The 27445-nt window shown below is 43.7% G+C and overlaps 1 protein-coding gene across 1 annotated transcript in view; it reads left to right on the forward strand.

Moving 5' to 3' along the window:
- UNC13C (unc-13 homolog C) overlaps window positions 1-27445 on the forward strand; it is a 718105-nt gene that overhangs the window by 255196 nt on the left and 435464 nt on the right. Inside the window, exons 11-12 of the mRNA XM_088444832.1 lie at window positions 14143-14258; window positions 16679-16842. Coding sequence (XP_088300958.1) covers window positions 14143-14258; window positions 16679-16842 — 280 coding nt within the window. The remainder of the gene's footprint in view (window positions 1-14142; window positions 14259-16678; window positions 16843-27445) is intronic.

Here is a 27445-nt window from a genome sequence, read left to right on the forward strand (position 1 = left end):
ACTAATAATAAATGCACACAGTGAAGATATTGAATCCCTGGAATAATAAAAGGGATTAATCGTTGCACGTTTCCAAATACAGGGCTGTGTATACAGATTACGACCTCAATAAGACTATGTGATAATAACATATATGCTAAACATTTAATAGCTGGTATCTACTGAGAACTGTTGCATAATAATGGCAACAAAGAAATTATTAAAGGATACTTGATGAATACAGCTTTAATAAGTAATAATAAATGGGACACAGATCATTTACAGCCTTTATTTTAAATTTTCCCCACAGTTCTATATACTTTTGCTTAGCTGATTTTAACAGTATTGGTTATTAATAATACCGAATAAAGGTTAAGTTTTAGAAATTAATTGTACACCTATGATAATATACATGTGCATTCCATCATTTGGCCTACTTTCTATTTTGATGATGAATGAGAACTGGTATAGGTAAAACTTGATGTATGGATGATGCTTTTACTCAAAGATGAGAACTCATAGGAACAGTGAAGTAGGATAGATTAAACCTAGGTAGAGGCACTGGAGAACTGCCTGATTGTGGCTGAACACTGCCAGAACCTAGAACACTAGGAGGTGTGTGGTGCTTTAAGAACCTTATCTAAATCTGGTGAAGAACAGGATACACTCTATTGCATGCACCCCCTGCAGCTAGGATCTGTAATGGAAGTTGGATGTCTGTATACAGCACAGGTTGTGCGATGAAATCAGCCAGCTGGAGTTATAGCTGAAGTAACAGCACTCAGAAGTGTAGTTAGGCAGTTGCGCAGAATTAGCTGACTATGGTAGCTGTTTGTAGGAATATACTGGTGAAAACTGCGCACAGTCCCCAGTAAGTCCATGGGTTGTTAAGTACAGGAAGTTTCAGGATGATGGTACAAGTGGTAATATGACAAAGCTTCCAGTAGATCTAAGTGAATGCAGACAGGAGCACACTGGTGTATTGTAAGGCTGCGCACCATGGGAGAGCCCTAGCATGGTGCCTAGGATATGCAGGAATGCTGCATACATTCAGAGAGTGACAGACAGGTGAAGTCAGCAGAGCCAGGAACTAGCGTTGAGACAAGTTGTACAATGCGCTAGTGAACTTGTTGGGGAACTTAAATATGGTGCTTCAAATGTGGTTTGGCTGGAAAGGTCATGTGATGAGACACAATATGGCAACGCTCTAGCCATACTGTGTCTCAGGAACACTGTTACCCAGAATCCTTGATTGCAAGGACAAGTGGAAGCTGGACTGTGGGAGCATGCCATGAGGAATAGTGACAGCATCGAGCAAGATGAGCAGGAATGGATAACTTCAATGTGACACCTGCTGCATTTAACCCTTTGTCATCTTACAAACATATTCTACCTGGTTAATAAACCAAATACCTGGTTAAGTTATCTATCATGTGGTCCGACCGCCATCACACACTGCTGCCACTTATACCAACTATAGGTTCTGCCCTAGGTTATGGGCCCAGGCCACAAAGCTCCAAGGCCACCAGCGTGTGCAGATTATACCAAGAACTTGGCTGCAGCAACACAGTATAAAAGGATCTGAGTGAGTACAGAAAAGTCCTATATCCACAATAAGGGAGAAAATATATAGTGCAGGAGCATTCGTGAACTTTGCCAAGTTAGTAGGCTCATAGAATTAGGTTACATGGAAGTTCAATATGCAGATCCCGGTGATCATCCTAATCCTGAAGATGTGGATAGTGCAATGGGACCCATAGGCCTAGCTGTAAAACATCATGTATACTCCACAATTCATGGGAAGGTGACATCACATGAAATGTGGATAGCATTGCAGACATCTTATGAAGGTAAAGGCCTAATGAGACAATAAACCTGAAGCAGACTCTGTATGGCACCAAGCTAACTGTGTGCAAAAATATAAATGAAGATATAAATGGGACGCTGACTATATCTCAGCAGTTTAGTTCAGTAGACATCAAATAGATGACGAGGAGGTTACAATGGCAATGCTGCAAAACCTTACCGCAGAGCATGATTTTCTAGTATCTGCTTTGGAGTCATGCACTACCAAACTATCAACAGACATTGTATGGACCAAAAGTTGAGACCAAAGCTGAGAATTCCATTCTATTGTCAAAGGGTGTAAAACCTAAAACACCCAAGTACAAGTGCTTCAAGTGTCATAAAACGGGACATAAGGCCTCAGAATGTAAAGCAAGTGAATCAATTGGCATTTCATCATGCAACTGTGATAGAAAGAATAACTTGGCATTAAATGTAACCAACAGCCACCAAAAAGATTGCTGGTATATGATTCAAGAGCCATGAGGCACTCAGCTGTAATGGTTGGTTGAAGTCATTTGATCTTGTAAACATCAAGGGAATAGAAGATTGTTATGAATAATTATATAAGACCCCTAGAGTCACGCTAGGAAGGGCTTCTGCCTGTAACACCTGCCCATTATTTTCTTAGAGTTACACACTCACCAGTACTTAGGATGCTGCCAGATCTTAACCTCTAGGACAGGTTTATATTATTAATGGGAGATCGCAGGATAAGATGGAGAAAAAGGATACCAGTCAATGCCAGGGCAAGATAGAGGCCTCAGTAGCTAACAGTGGTAGCATGGCCGCAGGGGTAAATCATGGGGCTGGACTAAGGAAAAGATGGTTCAGGTGTATTAAAGCTAGAAGATCTCAATTTACAAAAAAAATTTCCCATCTGTTTTCATCAGTTTTAATCAGAAATGGTGATTTGTAACTATATGCAGATTACCTGGATTGTAATTTATTTGTGTTTTTTTGAAATAACAATAAAAAAATATATATCTATCTATGTAATGTAAGGGAACATCTGCTGAGGTGAATGACTTGTTGTAGCTCAGAGACAGAACAGCTTGCAGATAATAAACTCAGCAGAGACAAGGCTAGAGACAATCCCAGTACAGATTAGGATAACCAGGAGCACTCTTCACAGTGGGACACAGGTAGATGAAGGATTCCAAAGTACAGAGTAACAGCAACAGGACCAGCAGGTTGCACCAAGGTATAAGCTGTCACAGGCAGGGATGTGTGGGGATGACTGCCTTATATCAGGGACCTGCACCAATGGAACCAGTCCCATAATGTTATGATTCAAAGCAGCTGAAGCGCAGCATGTAGAGCTGGCATCCTGGCTGCTTTGCAACAGCTGGGACCACAATTCCCTGCGGCCACCTGGAGTCCTGGTTGCCTAGCAACCAGCGGGATCATCAACCAGTGAGGCCAAAATGATGCAGCATCCTGGCTGCATAGCAACAGCTGGGACTTGCATTAGCTATGAGCCGCGATAGCGCCTCATAACAAAGAAAAAGTCTTAAATATCACAAAAGTCAAGACAATTACTGTACTGGTGAATCAAGAGCAAAACTGTTTTCACAGACAAGGAAGATGTACTATTTATGCCAGATCTAGGAACCAATCTGATTATCATCAGTATCCTTGAAAAGAAGAGATACAAGGTCCAATTTACAAAGGATCAGTGTGTTGTCTACAATAAAAAAGGGACTGTAATTGCCAACAACTGTATATCCTAGACACTGCGGTTTCAGTTTCCAAGCAGTTTATTGAACTATGGCATAGGAGACTGGGTCAACTAGGATATGACAATGACTTCTAGATGGCATGGTGACAGGGATATCTGCGAACAACCCGGAAAGAACAGAATGTGAAAGTTGCATGCAGGGTAAGAAAACATGTTGCCCCTTTCCAAAGTCAACGTCCAGAGCTAAAGCACCATTGGAACTAGTGCACATGTACTTGTGTGGACCAATGGAGGTGAAGTCAATGAGTGGGAATAACTTATTCATGACACTCAAAGATGATGCTACAAAGATGACGTTAAGGTGTCAACTTATTGCAATAAATCACAATAATTACACCTTTAACTTATTAAACTCTAAAAAATAGAAACTTCAATAGATTAAGTGCACAGCTTTTATTATTAAAATTGCCAGATTTGAATTCCTTCAGGGTGGCAAAAGAAGACGCTACAAAAACTTCCAAACTAAAATGAGGCAGAATCAAATTCAAATGGGCCTTATATAGCACCATAAACCCTATAGGCTAAAATCAACCAATTACAAAATACAACAAAAGTTAATCTACCTAGTAACTAGTTAACTATTATTATCTAATCACAAAACTATTAAGGTCTCTTATATGGCCTCTTGCTTGTATAGCTCTCTGCAAATCATAGTAGAAACCCAGACAGGCTTAAAAATAGAAGTGTTAAGAGGTCTGATAACAGTGGAGAATATGAAAATGAAGATCTTCTTACTTTTCTGAAGAGGAATGGCATCCATCACCATGTAACCATTGCCGTACACACATAAGCAAAATGGCATGAGTAAGAGCGCAAATAGAACTATTGTTGAGAAAGCACGGACCATAGGGCTGATTCAACATTGCACGTAAGTGCAATGCTGAACACAGATTCCCAATTATCGGGAATCTGCACATGCGCAGGACCCAGACTGCGCATGTGCAGAATGGGTCTTGCGTGATCGTACTCATCCCCTGCCTGGTTGACAAGCAGAGGCATTTGCGGTGTGGGTGCAAGGATGGCCAGTATTCCCAAAATGGGGGCGTGTTGCCCCCATTTTCCGGGAGTGGCAAGGCTAGGATTTGTGACCGATGGTCGCGATGGTTGTCCCAGGACCTCGGTCGCATTGCTGGGATCACATGTGCAACAGGGTGTGTTGGACACCACCTGCTGCATTTGCATATTATACATAAAATGATGACTCCTTTGTGGGGCACTCTTAATCAAAAAATATAATACGATAAGGAATGATGATAATAAAATATCAAGTTTATTAGTATACTCTTTAAAATATATGGGAAATAATAATAAAGTGATGAATTTATTTCCTAATTATAATTAAGTACAAAGTATCAGGTAGTCCACAGTTGACTAGATTACTGATAAATGATGTGAAAATAATCTTGAGAGAATACTCCTTAATTAAGAGACAAAATGTTGCCCCAGTGGGATATAAAAGGAGTAGTATCTCTCAGTCACAAGCACTTTTCGGATGTCAAAATTCTGGGATTTCAAACAATTTCATTAAAATATACAGTGGTATAGAAATTTCATGAGGTATAAGATATATGCCCGTATTCAATTTGAGGCAAATGCGATGCGAAAAGTCAATGTAAAAAAACGGGGATAATTTTTTGCAAGCCTTTAGCAGGCAAAAAAAATGCAGAATTGGGGTTTAGGGGTGCAGGCTTAAACAGAATAGCCTGCACCATTGGGAATGCCCCCTTAAAACAAAATCAGGACACCCAAAAAAAATAATTAAACTTTTTGGGAGAAAAAAAATAGGGGAACAGTGTTTAAAAATAGCGAAATAGGTTCAGGGGTATTCTGTAAGTATGTGGCAGGTGTTAGTTAGAATAGGCTATCAGCTGCAGGTGCTTTTTTGCAGAATTTAAAAACAATTAGTTTAGGGACTTAAAAATATGCTAGTACCCATTTTCATGTACCCCAGATTTGATGGGACCATTTGTAAAAAAAAAAAAAAAAAAGCCAAGTGCTCTTCTGCATCACTTCTTCAATGTCGGGAAAAAAAGCCTACCGCGGCTATTTAAAAATGCAGAACACATTCTGCAGGGCTAAACGGGGGTACCCAGACTGAACCCCCATGTCTGGACATCTTTAGGGGAGTCCTAGGAACAAAACTCGAAAATTTACTTGACTTTTCGCCAGTTCCCGATTTCGCCTACTTTGGAATTGAATACGGGGAATAGAGGGCAACTGCGCAATACTTTTCCCCCTGGAAAACAGGCAAAGGAGGCAAAAAGCCCAGCAGGTGAAAAAAGTCTGGACTTTTTGCCTCAAATTGAATACGGGCCATAGTCTTATTTAACTCGTATATAATCTTGTCCTCATAGGCATGAGTATACCATGTTTAAGCAGAGCACATGTTTAACTCAAAAACGGCAATAACTTTCATGCGGCTTTCCACAGTCTTGAATGAAGAAATGTCACGATTAAATCAAATCATGGAGGCAAATAGCAACATGGAGCATATTGAAGCAAAATTAACACAATGGCTAAGTACCTATATAACAGGCAATTTATGATAGTTGGGGCCATTATCCCCTTGATAACAGAAAAATATAAACTTTATATAACAGACAAATCCTGATAGTTTGAGACAATTGTCCCTTTAGTAACAGAAAGGTGCAAACATATAACAACTTATGCTGTAATAATAACTGAGGCTATAATCATTGTGCATCCATTTGTCTGTCAGTCATATATTAGATGGGGTTGCAAGCAGTGGTATCCCCCATATAGACATGTCATATCCCTATTATAGACACGTCATACGATGTTAATATGTATAGGTATTCACTTAGATGAAGTAGATAGAATAAAGTGATTCACAAAAGGTGTCTCCCCACTTCTACTGTCACTCCTAAAATAGGCTGATGTGAGAGGTACTAGTGTCTCATGAAACAACAGTAAAGTAAAAAGACTGTTAAATAATTCAGGAGTGTTAGATTAGCTCTGTTACAAAAGGCATTGCAGAGATAAAATGCACCCAAATGAGTCACCCTAAACACCTGGAAATGAAAAAGAAGATATGTACCTGTTAATGCATTGCTTCCATTAGGTTCATCCCAGCAATGAAATGGTTAACGTAGTGCTGTGCTGAGAGTGGAGTTTCCTAGTAGGACTACAGTGTCACCTGTAATTTAAGCTTCCTATGGACACAACATGTCAACAAAAGAGAGTATGTCAGGAGCTAGGGAGGCACTTAGCCCTTGTGGCTGGGTATCCTCGCCGTGCCGTTTCACAGTCAGCAAAAATGCTGGAAGCAGACACCGTGATCAGCTGGTCTGCCCGGAGGTAGACGGGTCAGCTAGCGTAGTGGGGAAATCCCCTCCGTCACACGGCGCTGTATCACAGTTATCAGTCAACGAGGATGCTGGAAGTAGGTCTGCCTGGAAGTGGATGGGTCGGCTAGCGTAGCGGGGAAATCCCCTCCGTCACACCAGTGGTATCAGCGTGTAGCTGAAAGCTAGTATGCGAGTCAACTGACTACGCCAATGTTGGCATGCTTGACGCGCGTTTCGCCTAGAGCTTGGTCACAAGAAAGGATGCCCGTAATCCTATTCATTCCTCTGTGTCTATTTAAACTGGGTTAGACCTGGGTTTGCATTTTAGCAAGGATGGAATTGCAAAGCTGCTTGTGTGCGGAATCAACCCCTATGTTAAGTGATGCAGGTCTGGATAAATAGATTCTGGGCAGAAGCAGTCCTTACTGTGGTATATCACCTCCAGTGGCAGTCAAAATTAAAACACCATTGGAGTCATGGTCCAGGAAAAAGTCAAATGTCAATCATTTTGTATATTTGGATGTAGAGCAAATGACAGTGTCCCTACAGAAAGGAGATGCAAGTTAAATCCCAAGTCTGCATTATTCATTATGTTTGGATATTGTCAACAATGCAAAGGATATAGATTGTGGGACATTGTTAATCAAAAGACAGCTTCAACCAAAAACAAGCTGTATGTTGCAAAGCCAAAGTGTGTCAGAAACTGAGGGCCTGATTAATTAAGGATCGCTATTGTGATCGCAGCTCCGTAATTGCTCCGTAATTGCTGCAAAACTATGCTATCATAGAGAGGCCCACTGCCTCCCACTACCGCTATATCACATCCATACCTTGCAAACTTACATAAACATCGGTAACATCGAATACCATTGGCCCCTCACGCAGAATTACAGCAGCCCTGACCGTACTTAGAGATTGCTAACCTCGTTGCACGCAGTAAGTACTCAAGCTGCGTAGGCAATCTCACTGGCAAATTTATGCATGCCCATGCAACGGCGCTCAAACGGAGGGGCACGCATGCATTTCACCAACCTTTCCCCCGTCACCACCCTCAAACACTTAATGTAAACCACTCTGCAATGGCTCTTCATGGTCTGCTTGGTCGCAGTGCAATTGCTGTGCTGTCTTCACGTACTGCGATGCATGCAACAATTGGCCAACTGTGTGTGCTGTTGTAGTTGCGCTCCTTAATGAATCGGGCCCTGAGACAACAGATGGAAGTGATCAACCACAGAGCAGGAGTTTTATGAGCAGAAACAAAGGTAGGCCACCTAAAAGATATAGAGCAGGATGCACCAGAGCTAAAACTGCAGCCAAACCTCTGAAAATGCAGTTTTCAGGGGTTTGGCTGCATTTTCCATATGCACCAAAGGAGCTTGGACCCAGTAGGTATTGCCATCTATAGATGGCGTTGCCTAATAGAAGCCTTTTTGATTTTGATTCAGCCCTCTTAAACAATAAGCTAGCTGATGAGATTTACATTAAGCCACCGGAACATTACAATGTATGCATTTCCAGAGGGAAAAGTATGCTTAGTAAAGAAATCAATGTATGGGCTAAAACAAAGTGGTCACTGCTGGTACATCAAACTTGACAATGTATTGCTTAAAATTGACTTTGAACATTCTGATCACTGCTTACCCTGCAAGTGGAAGGAGAAAATGTATTCATCCTAATTTTGTACATGGGTGATGTGTTTCTTTGCTTGGCAGGAAAGCCAAATAGCCAAAGGCAATTTGTTGTTGGGTAACAAGTTCAAACTAAAAGATCTTGGACCATATGATCTGAGAATAAAGCAACATTTTAATGCTGGGACTGTTATTATTGACCAAAAGGGTACATTGAGGAGATGCTCAACAAATTTTGTATGGCAGATGCTAATCCTGTCAGCACACCAATTGACAGAAGTTCAAAAATATCTAAACCTATGTGTTTAAATACAGAGGCAAAGATAGTAGAAATTAGAGGAGTTCCTTATCAAAGTGTCATTGGAACCTTAATGTATGCAAGCATTGGTAAACATCCAGACATCACACATGCAGTCAGTTGTATCAGCCAATTCACTATCAATCCTGGAAAAGAGCATTCGATTGCTGTTAAGCATATCCTGAGATACCTGAAAGAGACCTCAAACTAAAGTTTGAGAAAACTGGAAGTTTGGATCTACAAGCTTTCTATGATTCCAGTGGGGTTGCAGATGAGGATGATAGGCATTCCTACACTGGATACCTGTTAATCTTAGTGGGTTCATCCATCAGCTGGGCTAGCAAAGAACAACCTACTTGTCTACTACCAAAGCTGAGTATATGGCACTCACAGAATCAGCCAAAGAGGTGTTGTGGCTGAAGGAGACTTTGTATGAACTGAGGACTTAATTCAGAGTCTCTCGCTAGCGCTGTGCGCTTGCAAGCGGCCCGATGGTTTGCGTATGCGCATATGCATGCTTCGTTCTGTGCATGCGCGAGCTACTCTGTGCGATCGCAGGCCGCTCGCTCGCCCAGCAAAGACAGCCCAGTGAAATGAGTGACAGGAGAGGCCGTTTGTGGGTGGTAAAAGGGGCAGGAAACTAATAACGGGGGAGTGAAGATGCGAACGTAGGCGTGTCTGAGTGTTTCAACGCTGTTTTAGAGGTGTGTATAATTAACACGCAGCATCATAGTACACGTCACATGCCTGTTTTTTACACTGAAGTCCTCGCAGTGCTTGCGGTAGGGTAAGGCAACCACAAGCGCTGCGATCGCTTCCAATTGTCCTCGATGTACCAATGTTTTAATACACTTCCTGGAGATGACGTTTGCTGCTGGGCGCCTCTGTCTGTGCGATTGGGCGTATGCTGGCCGCTCGCTAAGACATGGTGGGCGTGCTTATGCCATGGCGAGCGATCGCTTCCCATGGCGTCAACTTGACAAATTTGCATACAGTGGGTGCGAGCGATCGCATCTAGCGAGAGACACTGAATGAGGTCCTGAGTCTTCTAGGTCCAGATAATACCATCAGCATTGCATGTGACAATAAAGGTACAATCGACTTGTCATATAGTACCAAACATCATGGTCCCTTTAAGCATATTGCTATAAGACACCATTTCATAAGAGAGTTGGTAGATAGCACTTTGGTCAGTGTGAAATATGTTGTTAGTAAGGAGAATCTTGCTGATATGTTAACCACAGGTTTGACGTCACATGTACCAAATACCTCTCTACGAAAATGTGGGCTGGAATGTATTTGAAATGTTGATGTGTTATGCTATTCTTGTTATACCACTATATGTTTTGGTTAAATATGAAGCATTAAAAAAGTGTGGTATGTCTTGAATTGTTAATGTAACAAGAGACAGTCTTGTGTGAGGGGAGGTGTTGGGAGAGAGTACTAGGACCCGGACTGCCAGAGGCACAACTCCGGCCTTGTGTGCCACTGCGCATGCATGACCATAACTTCAGCTCCATCCTCCATTGTAGACATGCCCATGAGTGTCTCCATAGCGGAGTGTGATAGACAGCATTACAGAAGCCAGTGACCCTGCTAGTTTCACTGCACCACCACTGCTATACCACTGTATATAAGCCAGTTTGTGAATACTCCAATGCCATCGCTGTATGTATACACACAGGTGTGTGTTTCTGTTTGTCTACACACGACCTGTGCTCCCCTATACAGTATGTTCCTGGCTGAACATGGTACATACATTATATGTGCACTGTGGACACACTGTAAATACCTTCTGTATTAACCCTGTGTCATGTTGCAAACCTGTTCTAACCAAATACCTGGTTAAGTTATTTATCGTGTGGACTGACCTTCATCGCACATCACTGCCACCTACACCAACTATAGGCTCTGCCTGTATAACTTACAAATGACTTTGTTCCTTAGCATTATGGGGGAGGAGGGTTTTGTCTTGTATTCAAAATAAGACAGCCAATATTCACTGAAATGTCGAAGTGTATTTTGTATTGACCACTAGGATGTTCTCTATATTGTATATTGGTCTGTTGAATGTTGCTTGTACTGTATTGTATATCAGTCATTAGAATATTCTCTCTATTATATCCATCACTAGGATGCTCTCTATAATCTATATTGGTCACTAGAATGGTACCTGTACTGAATATTGGTCACTAGAATGGTACCTGTACTGTATATTGGTCACTAGAATGGTATATCCCTATCATCTATCAATGCTCTGGGTCTTTGACATTGCAGTTTAATTTCATTAGCTATTTAAACCACACCCACATTAGACAACCACACATGCAATGTTTTAGTCATGTCCATTTCTATGTTACAATTTGCTTGTAAAAAAGATAACATACAGTATATATATATATAATTATATATATATATATTTTTTTTTTCATTCTAATAACACAAAGAGATGTTTATTGAGTGATTTACACTGATCTACAGTATGCCTAGTTTGGTGCTGGGAAGGATAGTCCAACCTGAAACATGAAGTATAAAACTATTGCTAGCATTTGTAGATCCCTCTATTGTACGCCATTCCCAAAACTGTAATGCATAGCACAAACTCAGTGTGGCCAGCAAGGCCAGATTAAGGCTTGTGGGGGCCCCAGGGCACTAAATTGTGGGGACCCCCTTCAAGCCATACGGAGCCTACCCTAGCCACATGGAAACCTACTTAGCAACCCCCCCACCCTAGCCACACAGAGCCTACCACCTCCCCTCCCCTTAACCACATGGAGCCTGCCCCCTCCCAGCCATACGGAGCCTACTGCCCCCCCCTTCCCTTTAGTCATCCAGAGGCTACTGCCCCCCCTCCTACCCCCAAGCCACATGAAGACTACTGCTCCATCCCCGCCGCTGTTTACTTAGCTGAGTGAACTCCCAGCAGCAGATCTGCTCCCTAGTTCCCTCATCAGCGTTAAGGACGTAATGTGTCACGGGACGCCGATGAGGGGAGTCGGGAGCTGCTCTGCACTGACTGTGCTGCTGCATACAGTAAACACATGGCCACAGCAGCTGAACCCCAATCCAGGAACAGGTTCCACTGGACACCTATTCTTAGCAGGGCCACACCGACCCTCTGTGTTGGCCTAGAGACGACCGTCCCCGTCGCCCTCCTCTTAATCCGGCCGTGGTGGTCAGTGTCCCACTTGTAATGTGCGTGTTTTCATAGTTTGTTTCTGTTTGCAGAAAAATAGTAAAAAAGATTAGCAGAATATTAGTAAGAAATTAACTAGTCATCAAGACAAACAATGTGGCTAAACGTGGAAAACCATCCTCTGGTACATTGATCTATGACATAATGATATATGTGCCAAACAACTATAAAGAACAAATATTTACAATTTTTTTTTGTATGTGTGCAAATTTTTGTAAATGAATGCACTATGTTAATCAATGGGTCGAGATTGCGGAAGTATCCATCTGAATATGTTTATTGCATTTGTAACAATACACTACAGGCTCGTAAAACCTTAGTGCCAGATGTCCTTAGCAGAACACTTCATGTCATGCCACTCTGTGGCGCACTGGGGGGGGTGATTCAGCAGTGTTGATCGCAGATTCCCGATGGCCAGGACCCATACTGCGATGTCACATGCAGTCTGGCAGCAGACTGTCAGTTATTGGCGATCTGCTGCCATTTCTGGGTGGGAGTGACTGCCTCCGTTTCCCAAAACATTGGTGTGTTGCCGCCGTTGGGGGAGTGGAGAGGCCAGGATCTCTGTCTGCTGATGGAAATTTCCTGGCCTCTTTAACTCATCTGCAGCTGCAGGCTTGCATGATCCCATGGTCACTCAGCCGGCCGGAGGGATTGCAGATGATCTGATGTTGCGTCCAAGGACGCAGTTCGAATCAGTAATGCATGCAAGAGGTAATGCTGCATTACCATATTGATGCTATCGCGGCTGCTAACATGTTAGCAGCTGCGATAGCAGACCCGTTCTCTGCTGAATCAGACCCTAAGAGCAATACTAAGTAGGGACACAGCTGTATACGTGTAAACTATGCTTGGTATCTGCTCAGTACACCTATTCAGCAAACTCACTACTTCTCAGTGCAGTATCTACATATATGCGCGACTTAGTGAAGTTTGGACATTTTTAATGTTTCTGTCATTATGATTCATAATTCTTGCAAACCAGCATGTGTAGTAAATGTAATTTGTATATTGTTGCAACATTTGCTAGAACTGAATTTGTTTGCAAAATACATATACACAGTCATAGAGGAAATAACAAATGTTTACAGAGCTTTAGTTATGACTGCTTAGCTGCTAGAATGATCTCTTGCATCTTAATGAGTACAAATATTCCTGTGTCTCTGGTGTATTAAATAATGACTATATGAAGCTTGAATAATGTAATGTATTCAAACATTGGGATATCTGTTTTCAGTGGCGGAACTAGAGAGTGGTGGGCCCAGGTGCAAGAATATGCTTTGGGCCCCCCTATGTAGTGCCCCCAGTAGTGGTCCCCATATACAGTGCCCCCAGTAGTGGTCCCCCTATGCAGTGCCCCTTACACAGTGCTCCCAGAAGTGGTCCCCCCTATGCATTAGCCCCAGTAGTAGTCCCCCCTATGCAGTTCCCCCAGTAGTAGTCCCCCCTATGCAGTGCCCCCAGTAGTAGTCCCCCATATGCATTGCCCCCAGTAGTAGTCCCCCCTATACATTGCCCCTAGTAGCGCCCCCCCTATACAGTGCTCCCAGTAGCGGCCCCCCATACAGTGCCCACAGTAGCAGCCTCCCTATACAGGGCCCTGTCCCAAAAGCAATGCCAGTGTCCCTTACACACACACACAAAAAACCCCCACAACTTATCTGAATCCCCGTTCCTGACGCGATCGCCGCTCTCCACTCCGAGTCCCAGCACGCTCTTTTCCTGCACTATGGGAGAGATGTCATGACGTCTCTCCCATCACCCGCTGCGGGGGGAGCAGGAAGGCAGAGCTCATGAGTGAGCTCCAGCTGGCTCCCTCTGTGGACGCAGCAGCCAATGAGGATCTTGTCTGACTCTCATCGGCTGCTATAACAAACACACAGCCGCCACTGGCGGCTGTGTGTCTTTTACTGTGTAGTGTGGACTGTGCTCACTGCAGTCTACACTACGCTAGCAGCGGGTGCAGTGGCAGCTTTGGGCACCTGCACCACAGCGGGCCCCGGGGCAAGCCACCGGCTGCACCTCCGCTAGTTCCGCCACTGTCTGTTTTAAACTCTTGAATATTTGAGAACATGAAAATACTTATGCTCCTGATGGATAAAATATAATATTGCTCCATACTGACTTTGGTTTTTCTACTTTCACAGAGAAAAGGACAGATAAATCGGCGGTCTCCGGTGCAATCAGGATGAAAATCAATGTTGAAATCAAGGGAGAGGAGAATGTGCCTCCTTACCATATACAGTACACTTGTTTGCATGAGGTAAGGTAGATTTGAACATAATCCAAACAATTCTAGTTCGTTTGTGCTCTGTGGCTGAGATTAAAAAAAAAAAAAATTAAGTAATGCAATTAATTAAAGTACACTAAGAGGCAATACAGTGTCATAGCAGCATGGTAACAGCAATGGCAACCACATCAGGGATCAGAAGCTTTAGGGTTAGTGGCTTCCCCAAAATGCTGCTTATTCTTAGGGTGCTTGGTTCTGTCCCTCTACACAGAAGTGGAGGTACCAGCACATCCTCTTTATAGCAGCTGTAGGAGCCTTTCTAATTCAGGAGCACTGTAAGGATATCTGTGTATGGCACTTGCATAACAATCCAAGACCTAGGATAGAAGAAGATATATGAACACAAAAACTCCATGATTCATGGAGGCTTGTCTTCCAGATTTTAAAACCAAATAAGAGAAAACTAATAGATCTCAACACTAGACTCCAATGTAATAAAAAATGTATTTTGATATTTGGGACGTCGCTACATTCTTTAAGACTCCCACACAAGTGCACCTATGTATTAAAGGGAGATATTTCCTTTCTCCATCTAAAATAAATGTTTTCAAAAAGTTAGGGCTTTTCTCTATCTTCTAAGCAGTTATTACATCCCATTGGAAAAGGTATTTGCCTGGTCCCTCGGTGGTGATATTCCCTGTGAAAAAATATTGGAAAGTCTGTTTAAGAAGGATCACGGCTGTACACGTACTACCACAATACTCCTATACTATCACCATCTCAGGATTTTTCTAAAACAAATTGAGTTGATTAATCTTTTTTTTTTTAAATTGTTTCTTTTTTAACTTGCTAAGTAACTATCTGCTACCAAACTTGCTAAGTAACTACCTGCTACCAAACTTGCTAAGTAATTATCTGCTACTTTTTAATTAAATTGCAACAATAACTAATTGTCTCTAACTGTAACATTATTTGTTATTACCATATACTAGTGAAAATACCTTTTGGTTTTAAATATAAAGTCTTATTGCATTGGAGTTTGATATGCAGATACATTGCTTTGCACTTCTACAGATTAAGAAAGTCGCACTCCACAGTATCTACTATATAAGATGCAATGACAACTGGCAATGTATAGTATAAGTTGAGAAGGAAACAATTTTTTTTTCCTTTTTTAGAGAGAGCAGAGTTGTTTCCATGACAATAATGCAATTTTTTTTCATGCACTTATTATGCTGTTAAGACATCAATAACATATTGTAATAACAAGCTATAGTCAAACTGATGTTCTAAAATGGAATGATCCTTGTTATGATCAAGGAGACAATATTTGGGAAGGAGAGTGGGACTAACTTTATATGAAAACGTATGTATTCTGGCAGTCTTAAGCTAAGTACACACTATATGAAGTGTATACCCAGCGATGGTACATTAGCTTGTTACTGATAGAATACATTAAAAAAATAATAATAATGCAGTTCCTCCATAAAAAGTATGATAGTCTAGAACAGTGGTTCTCAAACTCTGTCCTCAGGACCCCACACAGTTTACGTTTTCCAGATCACCCAGCAGGTGCACAGGTGTATTCATTACTCACTGACACATTTTAAAAGATCCACAGGTGGAGCTAATTATTTCACTTGTGATTCTGTGAGGAGACCTGGAAAACATGTACTGTTTGGGGTCCTGAGAACCGAGTTTTAGAACCTGTGGTCTAGAAAAAGAGATCAGTAACATTGTACGAAACAGGTTCTCAATATATATTTAACATTCATATTTTGTCAAGGTGTGGAATTTCAAGTACCAACTAAAGAGTGTCTATTTATTCTAGGTATCTTCCTAATGATTCTTTAGTACTGAATAGTTTTGTGTATGTTTTATTATTTGCTAATAACATTCAAGAGTCAGTATGACACAATTTGCCTAATTTACAATGTGTTCATTGTAATGCAATCTTGCTCTTATGCTAAGAATGCTACACTTGTAGCCCTGGGTTATTGCAATGGCCATGATTTCCCCTCATGTTCCAGTAGTTTTCAGGTCATGTTCTATTAGTTTAAAGGGGGAGAAGGTGCGTTGTCCCTTGATTTCATTCTTTCCATTTCTGACAAAGATAATAAAGAGATTTGGCTTAGATTGCAGTAGTAAGGTTATCTTGTACTAGCAGGCGGACTAGCAAAGCTTTTATCTTCGAACCTGTGAGCCTGCAGTTAGCTTCTGAAGTATCGGGCTGCCATTGGAAATATTCTATACATCCTGCCACCTGCTGCCATTCACTTGATGTAGTAAATTGTGTACCCACTGAGCAGTACATCCCCCTCCATAGAAATCCATTCGATGGAGACATATGAACTGAGTTAAGATGATTGTACAGCATAGTAACCGTCATGTGCTGAGCTGCCACTCTCATGCGTCTCCGAGTCCTGACCATGTGATACAAACTTTATCCACAGAACTTGTTCCACTTTCTGACAGAAGTGCAGAATAATGGCAGCGTTAAGATCCCTGAAGTAAAAGGAGATGAAGCCTGGAAGGTGTACTTTGATGACGATGCACAAGAAATAGTTGATGAATTTGCAATGCGCTATGGAATAGAGTCTATTTATCAGGCTATGACGTAAGTATATGAGCTCCATTAATAACAAGCTAAGAGCTGTAGTACAAACCTAGAGGAGACAGGTGCGTGTATATGTTATAAACACATAAGTACTACAGTGAATATTGCTGTTTTTGCTGTTTCTGTTAGGAATATTCTTTTGTTGCAGACAAAATACTAGAGATTCAAGGCCTTTATTACTCACAGTGACAGTCACCGCATATTTATGGAGAGATACCTGACCATGAGCACTGAATGTATTTTAGGAGGTTATTTGTTTGATCTAGAACATTATTATTACTGTTATTTTCACCTTTACTTTTAATACGTTATTATTATTGTCATTAGCACATTGATGAAAATATTGTCTCTGAATGTCAGATATTATAGCATTTGTCATCATTTTTTATATATGCTGTAAATCATTGCAGAAATACTGTACTGGGGCTGATGCCGAGTGAGTGTTATGCCAGCTGGCGTAGTTTATCTTGAGTGAATGACCACAACAGTTGCCCTTGCAGATTTGCGCAATTATGTAATTTGCGTTCACCTAGATTGGCAGGATGGGGGAGTTCTAATCTAGGCTACAAAGGGACAAAGGAAAAGAATTAAATGTTGAGCATAGTGCACCACTCTGGACATTTCATTCTTTTCCTTTGTCCTTTTGTCGTCTTAGTATATATGTCCGTGGTGGCACCCCCCAATTTGAGATTCTACAATATAATTTAAGGGGGTATTCACTGTCCCCTACCTTGGGATGCATATTTTATTGTGCAATAAATATTTAGGCGTTCTAACTTAGGCTGAGTAGAATAAGGGCATGTTTTGCACAATTGTGAACAGATGCAGACCGGGACAATGACACATTTCTGCTTGCGAAAGACATATTTTTGGGGGTCTTAGAGGCAGGTGAAAATAGTTGATAATGATGACGGACAGGCATGGATTATGCTTTTAGCATGAGAGTCTAAGATGGGTACTATAGTTATTCTGCAGTGATGTGCGGTGAGGTGAGGCAGAGCCGTTCCTGTCATACTTGGGTATACTCCACAGTTGTTACTATGAAAAGAAAAAACTGTAAAGAAAATATAATAAATATCTTCTATATATTGTTCTAATCATTTTTATAGTCAAAACTCTGGAGTACAAGGTGTATGGCAGCTGAGGCACTGCCTCCCCTGTCTACCTTTTCCGCACATCCCTGATCAAATCACACAACATTTTCAGCACGATATACTGCTGCACATTTGTATAAAGCCCACATAAACCCTTGGGTTCATATATGTATTTATAAATCTGGCTCTGATACTTCCCAGTGCCTCCCCAGCCATTTACCTCACCGCACGTCACTGTTGTTCTGCTATATTACAGAGATTTTAGTAGTATTATTGATGTTTAATATTTAATGTGTTTGTTGCAAATAAAATGTTTCAAACCATAGGTGTAAAGTGTGATCTATGCCTGACATAGATTAGAAGCCTATAATACTGTAACCGATTAGACCTCATTTTAAGATATTTGTCACTTTGCATACTGTATGGCAGTGATTGCAGATTTCTTAATGAATGCAAACTATGCCTGGAATATGGGGAACAATTGCAGCCTACTTTGTATCAGCCCCATACAGTCCCCTTTATTTACACCTGGAGATATAGCGGCTTTAATGAATCAAACTGCGTCTTAGGCAGATTGGTTTTGATAATGATATGAGATTAGCTCGCAAAAACTCAAAGTCAAGATGGTGGTGGTTGTTATGGATATTGAAATGAGAAACAAAGGGACGTCAAAGTCCAAAAGTAAACGCAGATTCTCCATGCATGCCTTGTGTGTGGCACAGGAACAGTAGACTTAACACCCTTTAAACAAAGAGGCATACATACTCAGGGGCGTCAGAACATTTTTAGGTTGGGGGCAAATGCATTTTTGTTTCGGTGCCCTTAAATCGCTGATTACCACCACCCCCTTACATGTCCATCAGATGTCCCCCATAGACCTCTACACATGCTATTAGACCTAAATGACCCCTTAAATGCCTCTCAGATCGCCACATGCTCTCAGATATTTCCACATGTCCCTTGGATCACCCTCACATGCCCTCAGGCCTTTCTGCGCTCCCCTTATAATGCACATCAAATCCTGCTAGTAGATGACAGTCAGGATCCTGTGTAAGTTGCACAGTCATGTTATTGTTGCTGTGTGTGTAGTTTATTATTACACAGCACAAAGCTTGGAGGATGTTCCGAAACTGTAGTATACAGAGATGCCACTAAAAGCAGCAGTGCCATACAGCAGCTCTTTAGTGTACATAGCCATATACTACTCTGGCTCTGCCCCTACTGACAATAGACATATACAGTATATATATATATATGTATATATATACTACCAACTCTACCCCTACTGATATCACACACACATATATACAGTACGCCGGCTCTCCCCTCACTGACATTCAGGTGGGATCAGCTCCCTCCAAGGGAGAGGAAGACATGATTGGCACATTCTGCACCTACAATAGAAGTTTGGAATTCCGGTTTTTCTGGGCTACACAGCTCAAACTGGAAATATAGAATTCTGGGTTTTCCAGGTCGCCCAGAGCCAGCAGCACAGGAAAGGTTTAAAACTCTCACACACCTGTTTCTCATTGCTCCTGATGCTGGCCAGGTGATAGGCTGGGGGTGATGGTTAGCATTAGGGTGCCAGGACTTGGAGGGTCCACAGACATTAGCACAAGGAGTGCTGAGACATTTACTTTTATGTTGTTGGCTTATTTTCTGTTATGTGCCTGTGTGTGTGTCCAGACATAAACCTCACATATGCTAAGGTGCAGCACCTGCTACTATTAAAAGACACTGGTTTACCAAGTACCTGCCTGCCCGGAGTCTTCATTTGAAGTGCCTGTATATATATATTAGGGGTGTGCACCGGCCACTTTTCGTGTTTTGGATCTGGATCGATCTTCGTGTTTTGGATCTGGATTGGTTTTGCCAAAACCACCCTTCCGTGTTTTGGGTTCTGGGTTTTGTGTTTTGGATCTGTATTTTTTTTTTAAAAAGCATAAAAACAGCTAAAATCACAGAATGTGTTGGTTTTTCTGCTCCTATGCTATTATAAACCTCAATAACCTTAATTTCCACTGATTTCCAGTCTATTCTGAACACCTCACACCTCACAATAGTGTTTTTATGTCCAAAAGGTTGCACCGAGGTAGCTGGATGACTATGCTAAGCAACATGAGGGGGCGGCACAAACACGTGACCCATCTAGGCGTGATACTGCAGTGGCAGACAGGATGGCAGTTTGAAAAACTAGGCCCCAAACTGTACATAATGCAAAGAAAAAAAAGAGGTGCAAGATGGAATTGTCCTTGGGCCCTCCCACCCACCCTTATGTTGTATAAACAGGACATGCATACTTTAACAAACAAATAATTTCAGCGCCAGGGTCTGCCACACAACTGTGGCTGAAATGATTGGTTCGTTTGGGCCCGCACAAAACAAGCTGGCAATTAATCTGTCCCTGCACAAACTGGCTCTACGGAGGCAAGATGTTGACCTCATCCACCGATTCCTCACCCTCTTCAGTGTTGTGTACATCCTCATCCTCACAGAGTATTAACTCGTCCCCACTGGAATCCACCACCACAGGTCTCTCTGTACGTTCTGGAGGCTGGTCTCCCTGGAAGAGTTGATAATTCATTTTTATGAACATCATCATCTCCACATTTTGTGGAAGCAACCTCCTACGCCTTTCGCTGACAAGGTTCCCGGCTGCACTAAACACTCTTTCGGAGTACACACTGGAGGGGGGGCAACTCAGGTAAAATAGAGTCAGTTTGAACAGGGGCCTCCAAATTGCCTCTTTTTCCTGCCAGTACAGGTATGGACTGTCTGACATGCCTACTTGGATGCTGTCACCGATGTAATCCTCCACCATTCTGTCAATGGTGACAGTATCATATGTAGTGACAGTATACATGTCAGAAATTGTTGCCAGGTCCTTCAGTCCGGACCAGATGTCCAAACTTGGTCCTGCCTTCCCTGCATCACCGCCAGCGGGTTGCTTAGGATACCTAAATTTTTTCCTGGCAGCCCCAGTTGCGGGAGAAAATGAAGAAGGAGCTGTTGACGTGTCACGTTCCGCTTCAGCTGACAGTGTGTTCACCAGCAGGTCTTTGCACCTCTGCAGGCTTGTGTCGGCCGGAAAGAGAGACACCACATAGGCTTTAAACCTAGGATCGAGCACAGTGGCCAAAATGTAGTGGTCTGATTTCAACAGATTGACCACCCTGGAATCCTGGCAAAGCGAATGAAGGGCTTCATCCACAAGTCCCACATGCCGAGCGGAATCGCTCCATCTTAGCTCCTCCTTCACTTTCTCCAGCTGCTTCTGCAAAAGCCTGATGAGGGGAATGACCTGACTCAAGCTGGCAGTGTCTGAACTGACATCACGTGTGGCAAGTTCGAAGGGCTGGAGAACCTTGCACAACACGGAAATCATTCTCCACTGCGCTTGAGTCAGGTGCATACCCCCTCCTTTGCCTATGTCATAGGTGGATGTATAGGCTTGAATGGCCTTTTGCTGCTCCTCCATCCTCTGAAGCATATAGAGGGTTGAGTTCCACCGCGTCACAACCTCTTGCTTCAGGTGATGGCGGGGCAGGTTCAAGAGTGTTTGCTGGCGCTCCAGTCTTCAGCACGCAGTCGCTGAATGGCGAAAGTGGGCAGAAATTTTTCGGGCCACCCAAAGCGTCTCCTGGACGCCCCTGTCGCTTTTCAGAAAATTCTGCACCACCAAGTTTATTGTGCGAGCAAAACATGGGACGTGCTGGAATTTGCCCAGATGTAATGCCCGCACAATATTGGTGGCGTTGTCAGATATCACAAATCCCCAGGAGAGTCTAAGTGGGGTAAGCCACTGGGCGATGATTTCCCTCAGTTTCTCTAAGAGGTTGTCGGCGGTGTGCCTCTTACTGAAACCGGTGATACACAGCGTAGCCTGCCTTGGAACGAGCTGGCATTTCTGAGATGCTGCGACTGGTGACGCTGCTGCTGTTGCTGCGTAAGGTGTTACATCTACCCAGTGGGCTGTCACAGTCATATAGTCCTTAGTCTGCCCTGTTCCACTTGTCCACATGTCCGTGGTAAAGTGGACATTGGGTACAACAGCATTTTTCAGGACACTGAGGACACTTTTTCTGACGTTTCTGTACAGTCTCGGTATCGCCTGCCTAGTGAAGTGGAATCTAGACGGGATTTGGAACCGGGGACACACTACCTCCATCAATTGTCTAAATCCCACTGCACTAATGGCGGATACCGGATGCACGTCTAACACCAACATAGCAGTCAAGGCCTCAGTTATACGTTTTGCTTCAGGATGACTGCTGTTGTACTTCATCCTCCTCGCTAAGGACTGTTGGATGGTCAATTGTTTAGTAAAAGTAGTGGTGTTCCTACTTCCTCTCTGGGATGATGAACAACTCCCAGCAGCAGCAACAGCAGCAGCGGCAGCAGGAGGCGTAGCAATGCAGGATCCTCCGGAGGAATCCCAGATAGGAGATTCAGTCATGCCAGTGACATGGCCTGCAGGACTACTTCCGATCCTGACTAAGGAGGAAATTGACGAGGAGGGAGTTGACGGTGTGGTTTGCAGGCGCTTGGATACAACAGGACAACGGGATTTAGGTGTCCCTGGACTGCTTACGGTCTTAGCCAAAGTTTCTGAACTTGACAGTAACTTTTTAGGAACGCGCTGCAGGTGCCATATAAGGGAGGATGTTCCTAGGTGGTTAACGTCCCTACCCCTACTTATTTCACCTTTACATATGGCAAGACAGTTGTTATCCGGATTTGGATAGAAATATTGTCAGACCAAAGAGGTGGAATGTTTGGTCTTCTGCCCAGGCATGACCGTGATGGGCTTTTTCATCCCACGGACAACAACTGTCTCCCCCGGAGCCTGATTTAAACAAACCACATCACCATCAGAATCCTCATCGCCAACTTCCTCCTCAGCGCCAGCTACACCAGTATCCTCATCCTGTTGTACTTCAACAGTGACATCTTCAATTTGCATATCAGCAAGTGGACTGTGGGTGCTCCTTTCAGCACTTGCAGGGGGCGTGCAAATGGTGGAAAGATCCACCTCTTCCCGTCCAGTGCTGGGAAGGTCAGGCATCGCAACCACCACCACACTTGGACTCTCCTTGGGGATTTGTGATATCTTCTTAGAACGCACAGTTCTTTGCTGTGCTTTTGCCAGCTTAACTCGTTTGATTTTTTTAGCGGGAGGAGGGCTTCCATCGTCATGTGAAGCTGAACCACTAGTCATGAACATACTAGTCATACTAGTATGACACACACTAGTCATAGGGAAAGACCTTAGCCGTTCCTTGCCACTCCGCAGTGACGGACTGGGGTTTGAAGGGCCCACCAGGGAATGCAATCATAGGGGCCCACTAAGGGGTGTGGTCAGTTATTGGAAAGGGTGTGGTCAACCACCAGAGAGGAGTGGCCAGTTATTATAGGAGCGTCAAAGAATAGCATATAAAAGGGACACCTGGAGTGTTCTAAACTATATAAGAGGCACATGGAGGGGTTTGATACCATATAAATGGCATACAGAAAATAGGTAATATAGGTTTATAAACTTTATAGGTAATAAATAGGTCATATAGGTATATAGTAAAAAAGGTAGGTGACTGTAACAGAGCACCAGACTTAGGGGTCTATTCATCATCGATAAATGGGCCGGTAAACATGCGGAAACATTATTCATCATCAGGGGTCCGATAAGACCCCCTGATAATCAGCAAACTCCGAAAACTGAACACCTTCAGACGGCGCTTGGTCTCGTAGCCCCGCTCTTTCCTATGGGAAGGAGATCCAGGGATGCAAAAGAGATCTGAGCAGATCCCTCCGCCGCCTTGTCACGGACTCTTCGGTGGCAGTGTGATCAATTCTAAGTACAGCCTACGATGATGAATAGGCCCCTTAGACACTGAGGACTACAGTATGAACTATAGGCTATAAATTAATACTGGTTCATAATATCATTATTGGTCCATAGAAGATAAATGACAACTTGACAAGTGTTGATACCAGCACCTAAATAAGCATTAACCAGTCACATAGTATTGGTTGCCTTTTTTAAGTATGTTTCATAATATGTATAAATGAAAAAAAAATGTTTTTAATTATTTACAATCTGTTCACATTATGGACCTCATTCAGAGCCACTCGCAAAAAGTGAGCGCTCGCTCTGAGAGTGGCCGCTTTTTTTTTTAGCCGGCCTCCTGGCCGCTCGCTAAGCTGTGGGTGATCACCCACAGCTTTTGCGAGCGGCCAGGTGATGGTCGCCACCATCGGGTTTGCGACGAGACCCTTGTGGTAGGGTCTCGTCTGCCGCAAGCCACAGTGAGCTTCCTGCTCGTGATGTCAGTAGGGCCGCCTACAAACGGCAGGCGTTCCTTCAGGAACGCCTCTGTTTGTCCAGCCACCCCCCCCTCCCACAAAACGGGGCGAGCTGTCGATCAACATTGACAGCCGCCCCGTTTGTAGCTAGCTCCGGAGCGAGTGAATTTCTCACTCGCTCCGGGGCTTGCGCATGCGCAGTGCCCCACCATTGACCGCTTGCGAGTGCACTGCGCTTGCGAGAGGGTCTGAATGAGGGCCTAAGTGAATTGGTTGTCTCTAAGGAGCTGCATGTGAGTTTGCGAAAGCGAACCCGCATTATAAAATTTGCGCACATCCAGGCAAAGTGCACATGAGAAATGCGAGATTCACTTAGCAATGGCAAATCATGGGATACCGACACATCAAGGTCACATGACTATTCTACAAAAGGTGATCTGGGAGAAGTGCATTAACAAAAATGGGAAAATCATCTGGGACATCAGAAAAGTTACAACTGAGATAGCAGGACCATATAGAAGGTTAGAGGGCTTGATTCAGCACGGATCGCAATTGCGATCGCAGCTGCGTAATCGCACGCAATGAAGCTGCGAAAATATGCCAATGCCTGCCAGGGTTCAGCCAGCATAGAGACATCCCACTGCTGCTTTCTCACATCCATAATACCTCGTAGTCCTGCGTATATATCAGTAACATCAAAGGACTTCGGCATGTCACGCACAATTACAGCAAATCTGACCCGTCGGCGAAAGTCTCGGTGCACGCAGTGAGTACTCAAGCTGCGTATGCAATCGCAGTGGCTAATTTATACACACCCATGAAACAGCATTCGAACAGATTGGCACGCCTGTATTTCTCCAACCACTCCCACCACCCCCAAACGCTCACTCCCTGTCACTCACTCTGTATCTTATACGCATGAGCTAACAATCGATTGAACTGCGTACGCAGTTGCAATTGCGATCCCTGCTGAATCAGGCCCAGAGGCCATAAGGACAGTATTGAGGGTTCTTATATGTTGTCAAGTGGATGATTTATATATTTTTTTATTAATAGTGGAAAAAAAATAATCATGAGAAAGTGTTTTTCAGATATTTTCTCATATATCCAAGGGTCCCTATTTCAAAAACATATTTTTTTTAATCTCCCAAATAATTATCGTACATGTTATATTTGAAGTATATTTAATGTTTAAACAAATGACAAAGTGTAGGATAGTTAATAAAAATATGAGTTGGGTATGGGATGCCGGAGCTCGGGATCCTGGCGGTCAATCCGGACGCCGTCATCTCGGCAGGGTTAGGATACCGACACTTGTCGGTCGGTTAACTAACCCTCCCCCTCTCCCTACCCTAACCCTCCCTCCCCGGTGCATAAGCCTAACCTCCCCCCATACTGCCTAAACCTAACTTTATTATTACCGCATCCCTAAAAATATGTATATCATGTACAGCCATGTAAAATAGTTTTCTTTCTGTCAACTATATAAACTATTTTGAATGATGTGTGAGAAGTAAGTACACTGTTAATTTCTGACTCATTTATTTTTGAGAGCTATATGTGTACGCTTACCTTTCCACCTGCACCCGGACCGGTGTGATTGTGGAGTTCGCTGTGTTACCTCTCGTGGCCGCTGGCAGTCAAGCTGAGTTTGAGTTCATGTGTGGACAGTGCTCGCTGCAGAAACTGGGGCTGCCAGTCTCCGGAAAAGGCAGCCGATGGTTCTGTAAGCCCCTGAGAATGGGGGCAGGAGAGGGGGAGGCTTAGGAATACTGGCACATTGTGCCCACTGCTGCCCTAACTACTACCAGCATTACATACCAGCCCACTCCCTGGCACCCCCTTAGCCACTGCTACTCTACCCCCATCATTACATAACTAGCCCACTTCCTGGGATCTCTAGCTACTGCTGCCCTGTCTACCCCCATCATTACATACCAGCCCACCCCCAACTCACTGCTACCCTAACTATCCTTATCATTACATGCTGTACCATCTCACCCCCTACTGACTGCTACCCTAACTATCCTTATCATTACATGCTGTACCAGCTCACCCCCTACTGACTGCTACCCTAACTATCCTTATCATTACATGCTGTACCAGCTCACCCCCTACTGACTGCTACCCTAACTATCCTTATCATTACATGCTGTACCAGCTCACCCCCTACTGACTGCTACCCTAACTATCCTTATCATTACATGCTGTACCAGCTCACCCCCTACTGACTGCTACCCTAAAAACCCTCATCAATCATCATTACATACTAGCCCACCCCCTGGCATCTCTACTTACTGCTGCCCTATGTACCCCTATCTTTACATACCATACCACCCACCCTACTCACTGCTACCCTAACTACCCCCTTCATTACATACCAGCTCACCCCCTACTCACTGCTACCCTAACTACCCTCATCATTATATAATAGCACACTCCCTGGCACTCTCCTAACCACTAATGCCCCCATCATTACTTAATATCCCAGCCCCTGGCACCCCTTACCCACTACTGCCCTAACTAGCCCCATCATTACATACCAGACCATCCTCCTTTTTCCAGCAAGCAACTACTAACCTTAATGCCATTCAATCTGCTGGGTGTGGCTTTCTTTCTCCCCACTGAGTCCTCAGAGTGTCGGCCCAGACATGCTCCGTCCTCTCTGTCTGTGCATGGAGCAGCTCAGCAGCCTGCAGCAGCCTTGGCTCCTCCCCTGCTGATGTCATCACTGGAATCCATGTGTGCAGCTGCTGTCAATCACACATGGGTTCAGCCAGCCTCTCCCCGCCCCTCCCCCACTGACGTCACCACCGCTGTATTCTGTATGTAGCTGAGCAACTATAGTGCACAGCAACCTGCCCCCCCTCCTCCTCCTCCCACTGCCGCATCGAGCAAGGACAGTCACAGCGGAGCTTAGAAGGGAGAAGCCTGTGATTGGCTCCTCCCCGGTGACGTCACTACTGATTCCAAAGGAAGGAATCAGTGACATTAGAAACCCTGCAGTTCATTACATGATACTGCCTGCCGTCTGCCGCGCACAGCCCACCCCCGCACACCTCCCGCTGCACAGCTGCTGATCACCTTCCAGCAAGTAGTCAAAAACGGTGCCGGTTACAGGGGCTAAGCCACGCCCTCCCACAAAAGTGGGTGTGGCTATAAGTCACTGGGGCCCACCGGGGAATTCCCCGAATCCCCGGCAGCCCAGT

Source organism: Taudactylus pleione, unplaced genomic scaffold, assembly GCF_031769625.1.
Source record: "Taudactylus pleione unplaced genomic scaffold, aTauple2 ptg000019l, whole genome shotgun sequence".
Lineage (NCBI taxonomy): Eukaryota > Metazoa > Chordata > Amphibia > Anura > Myobatrachidae > Taudactylus > Taudactylus pleione.